We start from the raw sequence: 13,610 nt of genomic DNA, 5'->3' as shown, positions 1-13,610 counted from the left end.
GGGGGATATCAATAGAAGATATTAGGAGTTTGTCGGAGTTCTGTCGATGAGTGGCAAGGAATTCTTTTGTAACTCTTATATTGTTGAAGATTAATATATTTTCCATCTGAAGAACTAGTTTTCCCTTGGGGGTTTTCCACAGATAATTTTGTCCGAAAATATTGTGTCATCATGTTCAAATTTCTTTCCACAAAATATTGAAGTTGCAATTGTGTTGTTATTCAATATTTGACTGTGAATTAGTTTTCTACAGACAAGGGATTAATAATAAGTAATTACAATAGTTATTTTTCACACTCTATTAAGAAAATACTAATAGCGTGTAGAGGGAAGCTATTATCCATATTGTTTAAAGAACAACAAATAAGAAAGGTCAATTGCATAGGAAAATTGCAACTGTGAGGTACGTCTGAAAAGTATGCTAGAGATGTATAAGAAGCATAAAACCCAAATGAGTTGTAAATTGCATTACAAGTAGCACAAGTTTGAGTGGAAGCCAAGGCAAAAAGAAGCAATTAGAGGTAGTGCAAGCCACTGCAGACATTCTTGAAATTGATATTGTAACTACAAGGGAGCTCAAAGTAGAAGAAGAAAATGGACATGTATTGATAGTATACCCTACGGAAGGGGAACATTTATATCACTATACTAGTGGAGCTAAAAAGTTGAAAACAGCCCCTCGAACAAAAAACTAACTTCAGGCAACTAAGGAATAACTTAATTTCAGGAGGAGAGGAAAACCTCCTGTACTAAGAAAATGAAGAGTAAGAAGAAGATGGAAGAGAAGAGGGTTTGTCATTAGAGAAGAATGAAGAAGAGGAGATTATGGAGAAGGAGATTTTGAAGTTGAAATGGTGACCCATAAGGGCCCATAAATAGTGGAAGAGGTGATGATAAATAGAGAGGCTATTTTTGTCCATATCCAAGCAACGTGAGAAGAGAGAACAAATGCTGCTAAAGATGACTAGGAAGAGGTTGTATGGGCACTTAAGTAGACATGGTTGCAGAAAAGTGAAGAGAGAGAACATGAAAGTCCATGAGTAAGAGCGGTGTTTAAAAAAGCTAATGAAGTCATCTGGAGTGAGTTGTCATCTTTTCAATGAATTTATGAGGATTGCAATGCACCAAGGAAATTTCATTTCAGCAAGTAAAAGGGGGATAGTTATTTGATGTTGCAATAGAGGTAACAGCAACGCACTTGGAGTAACGGAGATCAGGGAAATCATGCGGAAGCCCTGAGACATGTTGAGACAATTGACATGCAGGATTGAAAGCAGGAGGCATATCTTCATTGGGAATGGATAAATATAGGTGGGAAATTTACCTTAAGGAAATGGAGAAAGAGGAGGATAGTCAGAAATAGGTGAGGTAGGGCAGCTACTAGGTTGTTAAATCCAAAGGAGACTATATGACAGAGATCAGTTGGAAAGGTTAGAGACAAAAGCAGTCACAAACATGATGCAAACGAACCTCTAGCCACAGCAGCTGAGCAAAAGAGTAGTTATATTACTCAACCTATGTTTGTAAGCAACATGATTAAAAAATCCTACCAGGATTCTATTATGTACTGCATCCTTGGTTCTTTAGAGATCCTCATCACCTAAAACGAAAAAAAAATTGAGATTATTTTTTATCTTTTGGTTTCTGCTGTTCTGCTTCAAGTCCTTTTTTTGTCAAACAATTTGTTCACGTGCAATTAAACTGATTCATGCAATTCCAGAGTTAGGGATCTATTACATTAAACCGTTTTCTTATATTTTACAATCTTCATTATTTTTTAATGGCAGACCGTGTAAATCCCCTAAAAATGATCATAAAAATCCCTCTCAAAAAGACCTCATCTCCCATCTCGAAAACTTTAAGGAACATGGGATGTAATCAATGTAAAGCATGCAATGAAATAGAGAAAATGACTAACCAGATCATAAGAACCTGTCTCAAAAAGACCCCATTCCCATCCGGAAAACTTTAAGGAACATTAGATTTAATCAATGTAAAGCATGCAGTGAAACAGAGGAAACAGTGTACTTATAAACATTCCTTAGTTAGGTGTTCAGACAGCATCAAAATGGGTCTTGCTCCTACGTGATTTATGAATGGTAAACGGAAACATACTCGTAGCGAACCGCTTATCCTTATACTGCAACTTGATGTATTTTGTATGTTAGAAAACTTACTGAGGCCGTGAGACTTGGGCAATCCTTAAACCCCTCCCTTGAATGAATCAAGTTCTTTAAAACAAAACACGACAGACAATTAATTCAAATCACAACAATAAATAAATTAGTGATAAGCTCAGTCAAAATTTCATGCCACCAAGAATTTGCAAACATATATTTACTTTTAAGTGGCGGCCCAAATTTTTACATGCAAGGCGAAAAATAATATACATTTCAAATACACTTGAACATTGAGTTATTTACAGAAAGACTTCTTACTTGTAATCCTCTCCTCCATATCATTTTCGCAAAGACTGGTCTCAAACGTTGAATCAATTTCTTATACACCCTGATAACAGATTACAAAGGGTGCCAACTGAACCAGAAAGAGTACTCCAAAACGTGGATCGAATTCCAGTCTCTGGGCAAAGCTGAAATGGGAAGGCACTACATCCGTTTCAAAAACAAAATGAAAACTAATATACATACGGAATTAGGGCTTTTCTGGACTTGGGATACTCTCGAGGAAACTTCCCAAGATACCAAGCATGATGAGAGACTGCTCTGGGGCCTAGATTAGATAAAGTGTAAATAAAGAAAGCAAGGCCAGCCAAAGACCACGTCATGATTGCCCAACCCATCCATTCCACAATTTCCCCAAAATAATTAGGGCAACTTACATACTCGTAGAGCCCTCCTCTGGGTATCTGGTAGCTCCCATTTTCCTTACTCTTCCTCAGAGACAACAAAACGGAATCAGCCCAGATGTTGATATACATTCCAATGAGAAAGATCCCTAACCCTAAAATAAAAGCTGGGTTCCAGAACCAGGCGTTGGAGTAAACCCCAAAATGAGAGATCCAGCGGACTTGCAGAAAAGTGTTGTAACAATTGAAGAAGAAAGCGGCGGCTGCAATGGCGACAGGAACGGGCTTTGTAGGGGAGGGCATGCGGAGCAAGGGGTAAATTAGGGTTCTGTGTATGTAATGCACCAGAAAAGGCATAAGAAGCAGTAGGGATGTTGGATTTGCAAAGCGGCCGAGAGGAAAAAGAAGGGCACTGAGCCAAAGGGTTGGGGATTCCATGAGGCACCATCCCAAACGCCCGCCTACGCTGGGTCCCCATCCTGAGCGCGAGTAGCGGCCATAGGGGGCTGTTATCATCGCTGTGGAAACCACTGTAAGGGCTGCCATAGCAAACATGCCCTTCAGAGCTTTGTCGTAGGACATCCTCTCAGCCTCCATTGTTGCCATTACTGCTACTACTGCTGCTGCGTCACGATCATCCAACAATTGTGCAATTTGAACCTGGGAATTTTCAGTTATGATTCAGTACAGATCGGCGGAGTCTTCGAAGATTACCCGCCGAATCATTTAACTTCAGATCACTTCGCTGACTGCGAGGGCCGGCTTGTTTTTTGCGACTGTCTTGCTTATTATTAGGTGAGTGCGGCCAAACGTTGGTAGAAGCTGTTACAAAGGCCCTTGGCTAAACAGCCGAATATCTGCACGACAGTTTATAGAATTTATTAATTAATTTTAAAGTTACAGATCTGTGGTTTTGTGATTTTAAAATTAATTAATAAATTGCAAATTTTCTGCTGTATAGATATCTCCGTGACAAAGTGGGACCAAAGATTAAGAATTTGGAAAAATTTAGTTTGCGTTCAATCAGGTGCAAATTAAAGTAGAAGGGTGGATTTTTTATTCCAATGGATATAATCAGGGTTGACAATGTATGATAAACTTGAAGACGATTCTAGAAATTGTACATATTTTTTCATTTATAAAATATATTATGATAGGTTAATATTTGTATCTTTATGTGTACTAGGTGTAATGATGGCTATGCTATCTTTTATTTAGAGTATGAGATTGGTTTAAGGTATTTTTATATATATTCTATCTATTGTTTTAAATATTAGATATAAGATTGTATAAAAGAATTTCAAAATCTCTTGCTCTACATGAAAAAAGTGATAGGTCATTATCTCTACATTTATATGTAATAGGTATAATGATGACTATTGCATCTTTTTAGTAGAATCGATAGATGCGTGAGATTAGTTTAAGCTATTTTTATACAAATTTTATCTATTGTTTGAAATATTAAATATATGATTTTATAAAAGAAATTCAAAATCTTTTAGTGTATAGATGAAAAAGCTAAGTGTTTGCATCTCAAATTAATTGAAAGAAAAATTATCGTTATTTTGCAAAGTGCAACATATATGAAGTTGATGCATTCAATTACTTTTACACAATTTCTTTTTATGTTGTTTGAAACATTCAATACATCATTTCATAAAAGGAACTTAAAAATATTTTAGTGGTAGGGAAAAGGAAAGCATTCATAATGATAAATTAAATGAAAGAGAATTGATGACAGATTTATTAATGTATTATGAGGTATAAAAATTGATTTCAAACTAGATGGTTGCAACTATAGTAAATAGCAAAAGTCTTCCCTAATGGGTTTGTTATGCTTCAAACCACTGACCAAGTGAGTTTCCTCATTTTTTTGTTAATGATGAGTTACTCTAGTTATATAAGAAGTGTGTAAGCAAAGATGATTTCCTTCAACCACTTGATCAAATGGCACTACCATAATCTCTTATACTATCTGCTCCCACTATTTATATATTAGGGGCAGGTGAAATTTTATAATTAATTGTAGTTAGCATAGATAATTCATAATGATGTTTCTTGTAATGTCCCACCTAGAGATCCTTGAAACAAGGATAAACAAAAGGCTAATATTATTTTTTGGTAGTTAAGATGTGACAACAACAACTACACAAGAATGCAACGAAAGACTAACATAAACCAACCACCAAAGATCCCCAAGCGTCACTACTAACCAACACATTCATTAACCAAGTACATGAGTTAAGAAAACAATGTTCATTCCAAGTTGAGATTACATTTAACATGGACTACATTTTTAAAACCCAAAAGACAAGTTCCTAGGTGATTAGTCATATAGGTTTATTTTCATTTACCAATATAGAGCTAAAAAGATAAATTCCCGAAATACACCCCCAAATTGATCTTTTTTTATTCAAGATACTAGAGCCTAAAGGGTATCCAAATCTAGTAATCAAACTTCCAAATGAAAAGCCTAAATGCCCTCTATTTTGTCATGTGATAAAACATGATAAAGCTTGTGCAAGCCGGGAAGTTTCTCGTGTGAGCTTTCCCCACGAACCAGACAAGCTATCCATGTAGGCTCACACGAGACTCTTCTTTGCATTCAAGTAAATGAATATCCTCATGAGAATTTTCTCTATTGCGCAAGAGAATGCCCTTCCTAGTGTTAGTTTGTGGTGACTAATCAGGGAAGTACTGTACATACTTGTATGCGTGAATATGTGGCCTCTGCTAACACACACACTCCAACATGGTCATTGTATGCGGATTCATCTCGGAATGAACATTGGATTTTTCATCCGAAAATCAGCCGGCAAAGCGACCTATTGCCTTCTATCTAAAGGGAATTGCTTGTCAGATATCCTCAGATTCGAGGGGTTTAAGCAACCAAAGCCTGTAAGAACGAAGGATTTGAAAGAGAATGTAACTAATCTATATGAGAATGCAGATTAATCTAGAATGGAGTATGCACGTTTAATCTAAGAACATGTAAAAGAAATTATACTAAATGTATGCATATTAAATCTATATGAGAATTAAACTAGAAAATGAATATAAAAGTAGGGAGCTCAAATGAATGCACAATCCAGCAGCAATTCGATGCAAATTCTCATTCAACCTCCCTTAAAATGAAGAGATGAGGGTCTCTTAAATAGACTTTCCTGGAATCCATCAACAGTTTAGATTGATTTCAATCAACAGTCAGGATTAAAGGTAAAGTTCAGTCATAAAGGAAGATTCCCAAATTAAAGGGAGTTAACTGATTTAATTTGAGTAAAAAAAGGAGTTAACTGATTTAATTTGAGTAGAAAAAGGAGTTAACTAATTTAACTCATTTTTTATCAATAGTGAACTGGAAATTTTCTTTTTTGAACTGAAGAGAGATTTTGGTGAGATATTTAATTTAATAAAATGAGATATGCTCTCATAATTACCTTTTCTATTTAATTAAATAATCCTTTAATTAATTAGAGACACTTTTCTTATTTAATTAAATAACTTCATTTAATTAATTAGGAATGGCTTCCCATTTAATTAAATAACTTTGTTTAATTAATTAGAAATGAGTACTCCATTTAATTAAATAATTTCATTTAATTAATCAAGATAGGCGTATTTATTAAATAAAATAAATTTAATTCCATAGTACATTAGCCTTAGGATATAATTTAATTTAATTAAAGTATAAATACTTAGTAATTAAATTTAATATTTATCAATAGGTTTAATGTGACTAATATGAGTAAATACTATAAGAATTAAATAATAAGCATGATGAATACATATTAGGGTTTTCTGCATCTGACAATTAAGTCAAGTAGCGAGTAGTAGAATAAGAATTTGCCTAGTGACATAGGACTTTAGGATTGGTCAAAAATAGACCAGAATTGGTATCATGGCAATGAGCCAATTTTGGGGTATTACATTTTGCCCCTCTTTGAATGAATGTGCGAGCAACACGTTCAATTCAAAGAAAATCAGAAAGCATGATGCGAATATGAGATTGGTTCCGAAGTTGATTACATGGAGACCAATTGATAAGCTTTTAAGGACTATCTCTAGAACAGAGTTTAATCCCAAGGAATCCAAGTAGAGTGCCTAGATACCTAAAATTGATAGCATTTAAAAGACTATCTCCAGAACGAAGCGTAATCTTCAAGGATCCAGACAGAACATCTTAGATACCTAAAATTGATAGCATTTAGAAGACTATCTCCAAAATGAAGCGTAATCTTCAAGGATCCAGACAGAACATCTTAGATACCTAAAATTGATAGCATTTAGAAGATTATCTCCAGAACGGAGCTTAACCTTCAAGGATCCAAATAGAAGACCTAGATACCTGAGATTGATAGCATTTAGAAGATTATCTCTAGAATAGAGCATAATCTTCAAGGATCTAGATAGAACACCTAGATACTCGAGATTGATAAAAGATAACAAGATCCAATCATGAGTCGTAGAATCATCCCCAGAACGAGGCTTGATCCTCAGGAGTCGAGGTTTAGACTATCCCAATACCTGTCCATCAAACTCTGAGAAGAGCTATTATAAGGTTGATCAATTGATGAAAAGATAAGATGGATAGCAAAGATGCCAGATAGAAGGGAATAAGATGCCCAGAGTGATGAGATGCCCTAAGTGATGAGGACATGAGATGGGAATGAGATGCCCCAAGCAATAAGTATTCAATGATGTAATCATCCTGCCCCCTCGAGAGCGAAATCGAAAGATGACACACCAAAAATATGATTTGAAGTAGTATATCATGAGATATAGGAAAAATCTGAGATTCAGCAGAATATAGAAGAGATCAGAACGATCGAAAGAAGATTCAGGGTTGATTTGAAATGATTGCGAAGTCACAAAGACCAAGTTTGACCAAATGTTGACCAAATTTAGTCACAGTTGACTTGAGTTGACTATTTTCAAAATGATTTATGAAAATATGGACAATGTAAAGTTGAAAAGATTCGAAGAGTCACAAAGTATCAAAAAGATTTGGGCTGCACAAGCGTTCGATCGCATCAGTCCCTAAAATTTTAAAACACATTTTTGAGGCTCTTAGGTGTATCAAATTTTGAATTTGATCCTGAAAATGGATCCAGAACAATCCAATTAGCCAAGGGTGTGATTTTTGTACAAATCCAAGCACTTTGAAAATTTTGGTCAATAGCTATATAAGGGCCCGAGGGGTCATTTTCAATTCATTTGTGCTTTTGTCTTGTAGTGATTTTGAGCTCTGATAGAGACATGGCAGTGAACGTGAGATATCATCATTTTGAGCGCTCCAAACGACATAGCCGGCCAGTAGACTACAGACCACCAGTGAGTCGTCAATTTCCCATCTTCGTACTTTCATGTTTATGCATTTCAAGGTCATTTATTGCATTTTTAGAATGCTTTTAGGATTGTTTATTCTTTCTTCGCGTGAGACCTATCGACTTTCGCGCGAAGATCTTCTTTCTTCCTGCAAAGATTCATGTTGTCTGTTTCTTCGTGTGCGGCGGTGAGGATCTTCACGCAGGAGGTATTTGGTTTTGCGCGAAGAAATAGATTCTTCGCGCGAGGTGATTTGATTTTCGTGTGAAATCCTCTTTCCTCGCACAGACATTGCTTTCTTCGTGTGAGCAACTCTTTTTCCGCGCGAATGCGTGATTCTTCGCGCGAAGAAATAATGTTTTCGCATGAAATTGGTAGAATTTCACACGAGATTTCATGAATTTCACGCGAAATTCCATGACAGTTATGTATAAAAGTTTGATTTTCGCACTCAAAAATTGCATTTTAGTTCATTTTGATGCTTTGTTTTGACTTGATATTGATCATTTGTTTGTCGTTTCTTGTTTTGTGTATAGGAGGTCTTTGGAGATGTTTCATTCATATCACACTATCCGCCATATGGAGAGTTACTGTGGAGTCTTGATGATGCAGATTGGGCACACATTGCCCGATTGGGTTTGTCTTCTTTATGCCGGATTTCAACTATGATGGTGAATCACAGGCTTCTCACTGCCTTGGTAGAGTGTTTCCATTCAAAGACGAACACATTCCATTTGTCAATGGGCGAGATGACCATCACTCCGGAGGACATCTGGGGGATCTTGCGGATTCCCTTTCACAATGCCCGAGTCATCTATGACACAGTGCCCCAAGCAGGGACAGAGGCGTTATCTGTTGTGTTCGGGAGAGAGTTACTGAGGGGCAGGGCCATCTGTTGGGATGAGCTGATGCACACAGGCTGGCATCTGTGCTAGCTATATTCCTGAGCTATTTCTTATGTCTTGACAGAGGACAACATGGTTTGGAGTGTGGGTGGGGTGCCATGCTCCATAGGATGCTAAAGGCACCTGAGATCTTTGGGTGGGGTCAGTGCATGTTGGCTCACCTTTTGCATGAGATGCACGAGGTCGTCTTCCATGAGAAGAAGACCATGGCAGCGAGAGTTTATGTTTTGCAGATCTAGGCCTGGGAGCATCTTCCTGTATGTAGGCCGATTTTTGAAGATGCCCGAGAGCCTATGGAGCCCTACATATGCAGATATCAAGGGCATATTACCCAGGCCCACCTGGGTAAGACTGAGCACTGGCGGATGCATCTTGATGACTTGGTGTCCGTTGTATGGTGACCCTAGAGAGAGACAGAGGACTGGGATGATGCCCCCAGAGAGCTACCATTGATGTTTAGTTCTCGACCTCTAGCGAGCAAGACGACATCTATCATAGAGAAATTTGTGATCTCATGAGTGTGGTGGCAATATGGCTGACCACAGGACATTTCACATGAGTACTGTGCCTATGCCAGGGTGCAGAGGGATATTGAGCAGGGATGGCCTCCACGGATGGATCCAGGATGATCCATGATAGATATCTGCGGTCTAGTTGTTGTTCAGTGGGACTACCTGCCAGAGGTAGTAGATGCAGGGATGACGCCTACATATCAGGCATTTTTGATCAGCCATCCATTCCCATGCTTCACATATCCAGTGGGGATGGCAGGGCAGGCAGTGTAGACAGAGAGACAGGCACCCTAGCAGCAGCAGACATAGCCACAGCCGCCAATTCAGACACAATAGCAATCACGAGTCTAGCACCGGGTTCAATAGATGTAGATTCCCCCACGTCAGATGGGATTAGACCCAGGTGCCGGGAGTAGTGGGAGTGGACAGAGCCGACGCCACAGGCAGAGGACAGAGGAGGAGGCTCCACAGCAGCAGGTTCCACCACAGCCGCAAGCACCACCCCAGCAGCAGGCACCTAAGATGTTAGATAAGGATATGTTGGATCAGCCGACAAGTGGAGTGCAGGATGTGGTATGGAGGTACTGAGAGCGGGTTCGTGCAGCCTCCCGACAATTGGGAGAGTTGTAGATTGCAGTAGCAGTCTGGGATGCGCAGCTAGTGGAGAGACAGTAGGAGACAGATCATTAGAGGGAGCGCGCAGAGATTGCAAAGCAGAGGCTGGAGCTGGCACAGGATGCGATCCAGTTTCAGTCAGCACGAGTAGCTTATTATTATGCTGCATATACCAGCGCAGTACCATATGAGACATTGCAGGTTCAGCGATTCTCTCAGTACACGTGAGAGTCTAGAGGCACACGACCTCTTGTCAGGCTAGATATGCCACCACCACTTCCGCCACCTACTATCCCTGCTCCTCCTAGAGGCGAGGGTTTGGGACAGAGTTAGACACTCTATACGTGATCTTTGATTTTGATCTTTGGCTATGTATCAATTGGAATGCCAGCACCACATGTATCATTTTTGATCGATTGCGCTCAAGTAGCGCCCATTTTTGTACTGACCCATTCTTTTGATATATATATACGAGATCTTGAGCCAAGTATACTTGTGTACATGTCATTGTCTATTTTGTTTTACTTTGATGTACATGAGATGTATGTTGTACTTAGATACAAGGCATATGTATGAACTGACATCTCACGTAGTGTTGCATATTTTTGCTTGACAGTCACAGGTATTCCATTGAGGAGCGTGAATCGACGAACCAAATGCTTGTGCAGCCATTTAGGAATCTGATGTATGTGTATTATGAACAGAATGACCATCGAATTGCGTGCTAATGCAAATGAAGTATGTAATGCAAGACTATGTTAAATGCAACCCTAGGTCTGGTTACCAAGCCTCGATATTTAATCATCACTGGATATAAAATAAAGCTTGTATGTTATACAATTCCCACTGACAATTGCAATCATGAAAATATGAATATAACATACGTTATTGGGTTATGAGGATTAAATGTAAGCATTCGAGGCACAAGAAGCCAGAATTACCAGAACATTTGTCCCTTTTAATGTAGCAAGTTAACATACGCATCAGAGCATAAATGCTAGGATGACTTGAATGTTGCTCGCATAACATGCACACCAAACACACGAGAGATCCCTCTTATGCTAAGTACTCAGTATTCATTCTATCCGCAATGACCCTTGCATTTGTAACCTGAGACAGAAGTGTGCTAGATATACTCGCAGTGACCCGTACATTCACTTAGTAGGACGAGTATCAGTATGTAATATAGCATGAAGATTTCACTCCAACAAACAAGGAGAAGAACCAATGTCATTGGTATATTCATATAAAAGGAGTCGAGGTACACACGGCCATCCAATACGAGATGAAGGCTCTTATACTGGACACCCCTCTTATAGGAATAGATCAACTTATTGGAACTAAACCGCAAACAGAAAGCAAAGAAAAGATCATGCCCCCAGTCATTACTTCTCTAGTTGAAGATGACATCATCGAGTTGCTCAGGGAGATATGATAAAGCAAAAACAAAGCAAACAAAGAAAATGCTTAGCATATCCAAACAAGTATATCATTTTTGAGTTCAATGTTTTGGGATTGATGTCAAGTGCCAATGTCCAGAATACATTTGAAAGAAATATCTTCAGTAGGGTGACAACAATAGGCAGACATAGTCAGAACAACTGGTTTGTCAAGTCATCAACCATGCGTTTGTAAGGAATTAGTTTCTCATCCTTTGTTTGATACACATCATTTACTTGGTTGATAACAAGCTGAGAGTCACTAAAGATGTCCAACTAATCTACTCTCCATTCAGCTGCAATTTTCATACCATTGATCAAAGCTTCATATTCAACAATGTTATTTGTACAAGGAAACATAATCTTGTACACTTTGGACAATGAATATCTCTGTGGTGTAATGAAGAGTAATCCTGCACCTGATCCTTGCTGTGTGAAGGACCCATCGAAGAACATAACCCATGTATGGTGAGTGAGTGTAAGAATTGACTAATCTGGGAAATCAATGTTTATTGGTAGAAGACTCTATATGGGTGCCTCAGCCAACTGATATGTAATTGCCTACCCCTTTATAGCTTTGCATTCAACATATTGGATGTCAAACTCACTTCGTATCATGACCCATTTAGCCAATCTTCCGGTGAGAGCTGCCTTACTGAGTAAGTACTTTAATGGATCTATTTTAGCCACAAGCCGTGTAGTGTGGGCAAGCATGTAGTGTCTCAACTTCTGGGAAGCAAAGACAACTGCCAAGCAAGCTTTCTCAATAATGATGTAGTTTTTCTCATAAGAGACTAATGTTCGGCTCATGTAATAAATGGCTCTCTCTTTGTTGTCATTGTCTTCCTAAGCCAACAAGATTCCCAAGGATGTTTCAGTGGCTGAAATGTATAAAAGCAAAGGCTTCCCATGCATAGGAGGCATCAGGATTGGTGGATTGACAAGATATTGTTTGATCTATGTTAAGCTTTGCTCACAATCCCGGCTCCAATCGAATTTCACACCCTTATGTAAGGTCTTTGTGAAGGGTTGTGATTTATCTGCCAATTGTGAAATGAACCTGCGAATAGATTGAAGCCTTCCCTGTAGTCCTCTCATCTGACTAATGTTTCGAGGTGGTGGCATGTCCATTATTGCTTGTACTTTTTCTGGATCTACTTCAATTCCTTTTGCAAAAATAATATATCCTAACAATTTTCCTGATGTGATACCAAATGCATATTTCTTAGGATTGAGCCGAAGACTGAATTTTTTCATACGATCTAGGATGGGACCCAAATCTTGTAGATGAGTTGCGTTTAGCGCTTTTGACCAAGGTATCATCAACGTAGTCCTCCATGGTTCTATGCATCATGTCATGAAAAATTGTAGTAACAGCCCGTTGATATGTAGCACCAGCATTCTTTAAACCAAATGGCATCACATTCCAACAAAAGGTTCCCCATGCACATGTGAAAGCCATTTTCTCTTGATCTTCTGGCGCAATTTTTATCTGATTGTATCCAAAAAAACCATCCATAAGTGAGTACATCTCATAACCAGCCATCATGTCTATGATCATATCAATATTAGAGAGTGAAAAGTCATCTTTAGGACATGCCAAGTTAAGATCACGAAAGTCTGTACAAACCCTGATAGATTTATCGTGTTTGCAAATAGGAACAATATTGGATATCCATTCAGCATAATCAATTACACAAATGAAACCAGCCTTTAGAAGTTTCTCCAATTTTGCTTTGACAAGCAATGCAACATGAGGGTACATTTTTTGAAGCTTCTATTTAACCGGTTTGATGCCTGGTGCTATGGACAAGTGATACATGATAAGATCAGGATCCAATCCTGGCATGTCAGAATATGTCCAGGAAAAATTTATTTTCTTCTCCTTGAAAAAGGCAATGAATTGTTCCTTTTCTTCAGGTGACAATGACTGAGCTAGATGTATCACATGAGGATGTTCTTCTGTGCCCAGGTTAATTGGATGTGTCGGCTCTATTAACACTGATGA

At 38.3% G+C, this 13,610-nt stretch overlaps 1 protein-coding gene across 1 annotated transcript; it reads right to left on the bottom strand.

Moving 5' to 3' along the window:
* Positions 1 to 2,305: 2,305 nt before the first annotated feature.
* On the bottom strand, positions 2,306 to 3,968 carry DET2 (3-oxo-5-alpha-steroid 4-dehydrogenase family protein). The gene has a single exon (XM_089820158.1). The coding sequence runs from the start codon at positions 3,410 to 3,412 to the stop codon at positions 2,636 to 2,638; it is 777 nt and encodes a 258-aa protein (XP_089676284.1). The 5' UTR covers positions 3,413 to 3,968; the 3' UTR covers positions 2,306 to 2,635.
* Between the last annotated feature and the right edge of the window lie 9,642 nt (positions 3,969 to 13,610).

This window comes from Cupressus sempervirens, chromosome 3, assembly GCF_028749045.1.
Source record: "Cupressus sempervirens isolate cs-2001-9-10 chromosome 3, ASM2874904v1, whole genome shotgun sequence".
Classification (NCBI taxonomy): domain Eukaryota; kingdom Viridiplantae; phylum Streptophyta; class Pinopsida; order Cupressales; family Cupressaceae; genus Cupressus; species Cupressus sempervirens.
Note: the sequence above shows the minus strand (reverse complement) of the source record. Positions and strands in the feature narration are given on the sequence as shown.

Excerpts from the sequence above, each read along its gene's own strand:
- DET2 (XM_089820158.1), bottom strand. The coding sequence starts at position 3,412 with ATGGCAACAATGGAGGCTGAGAGGATGTCCTACGACAAAGCTCTGAAG.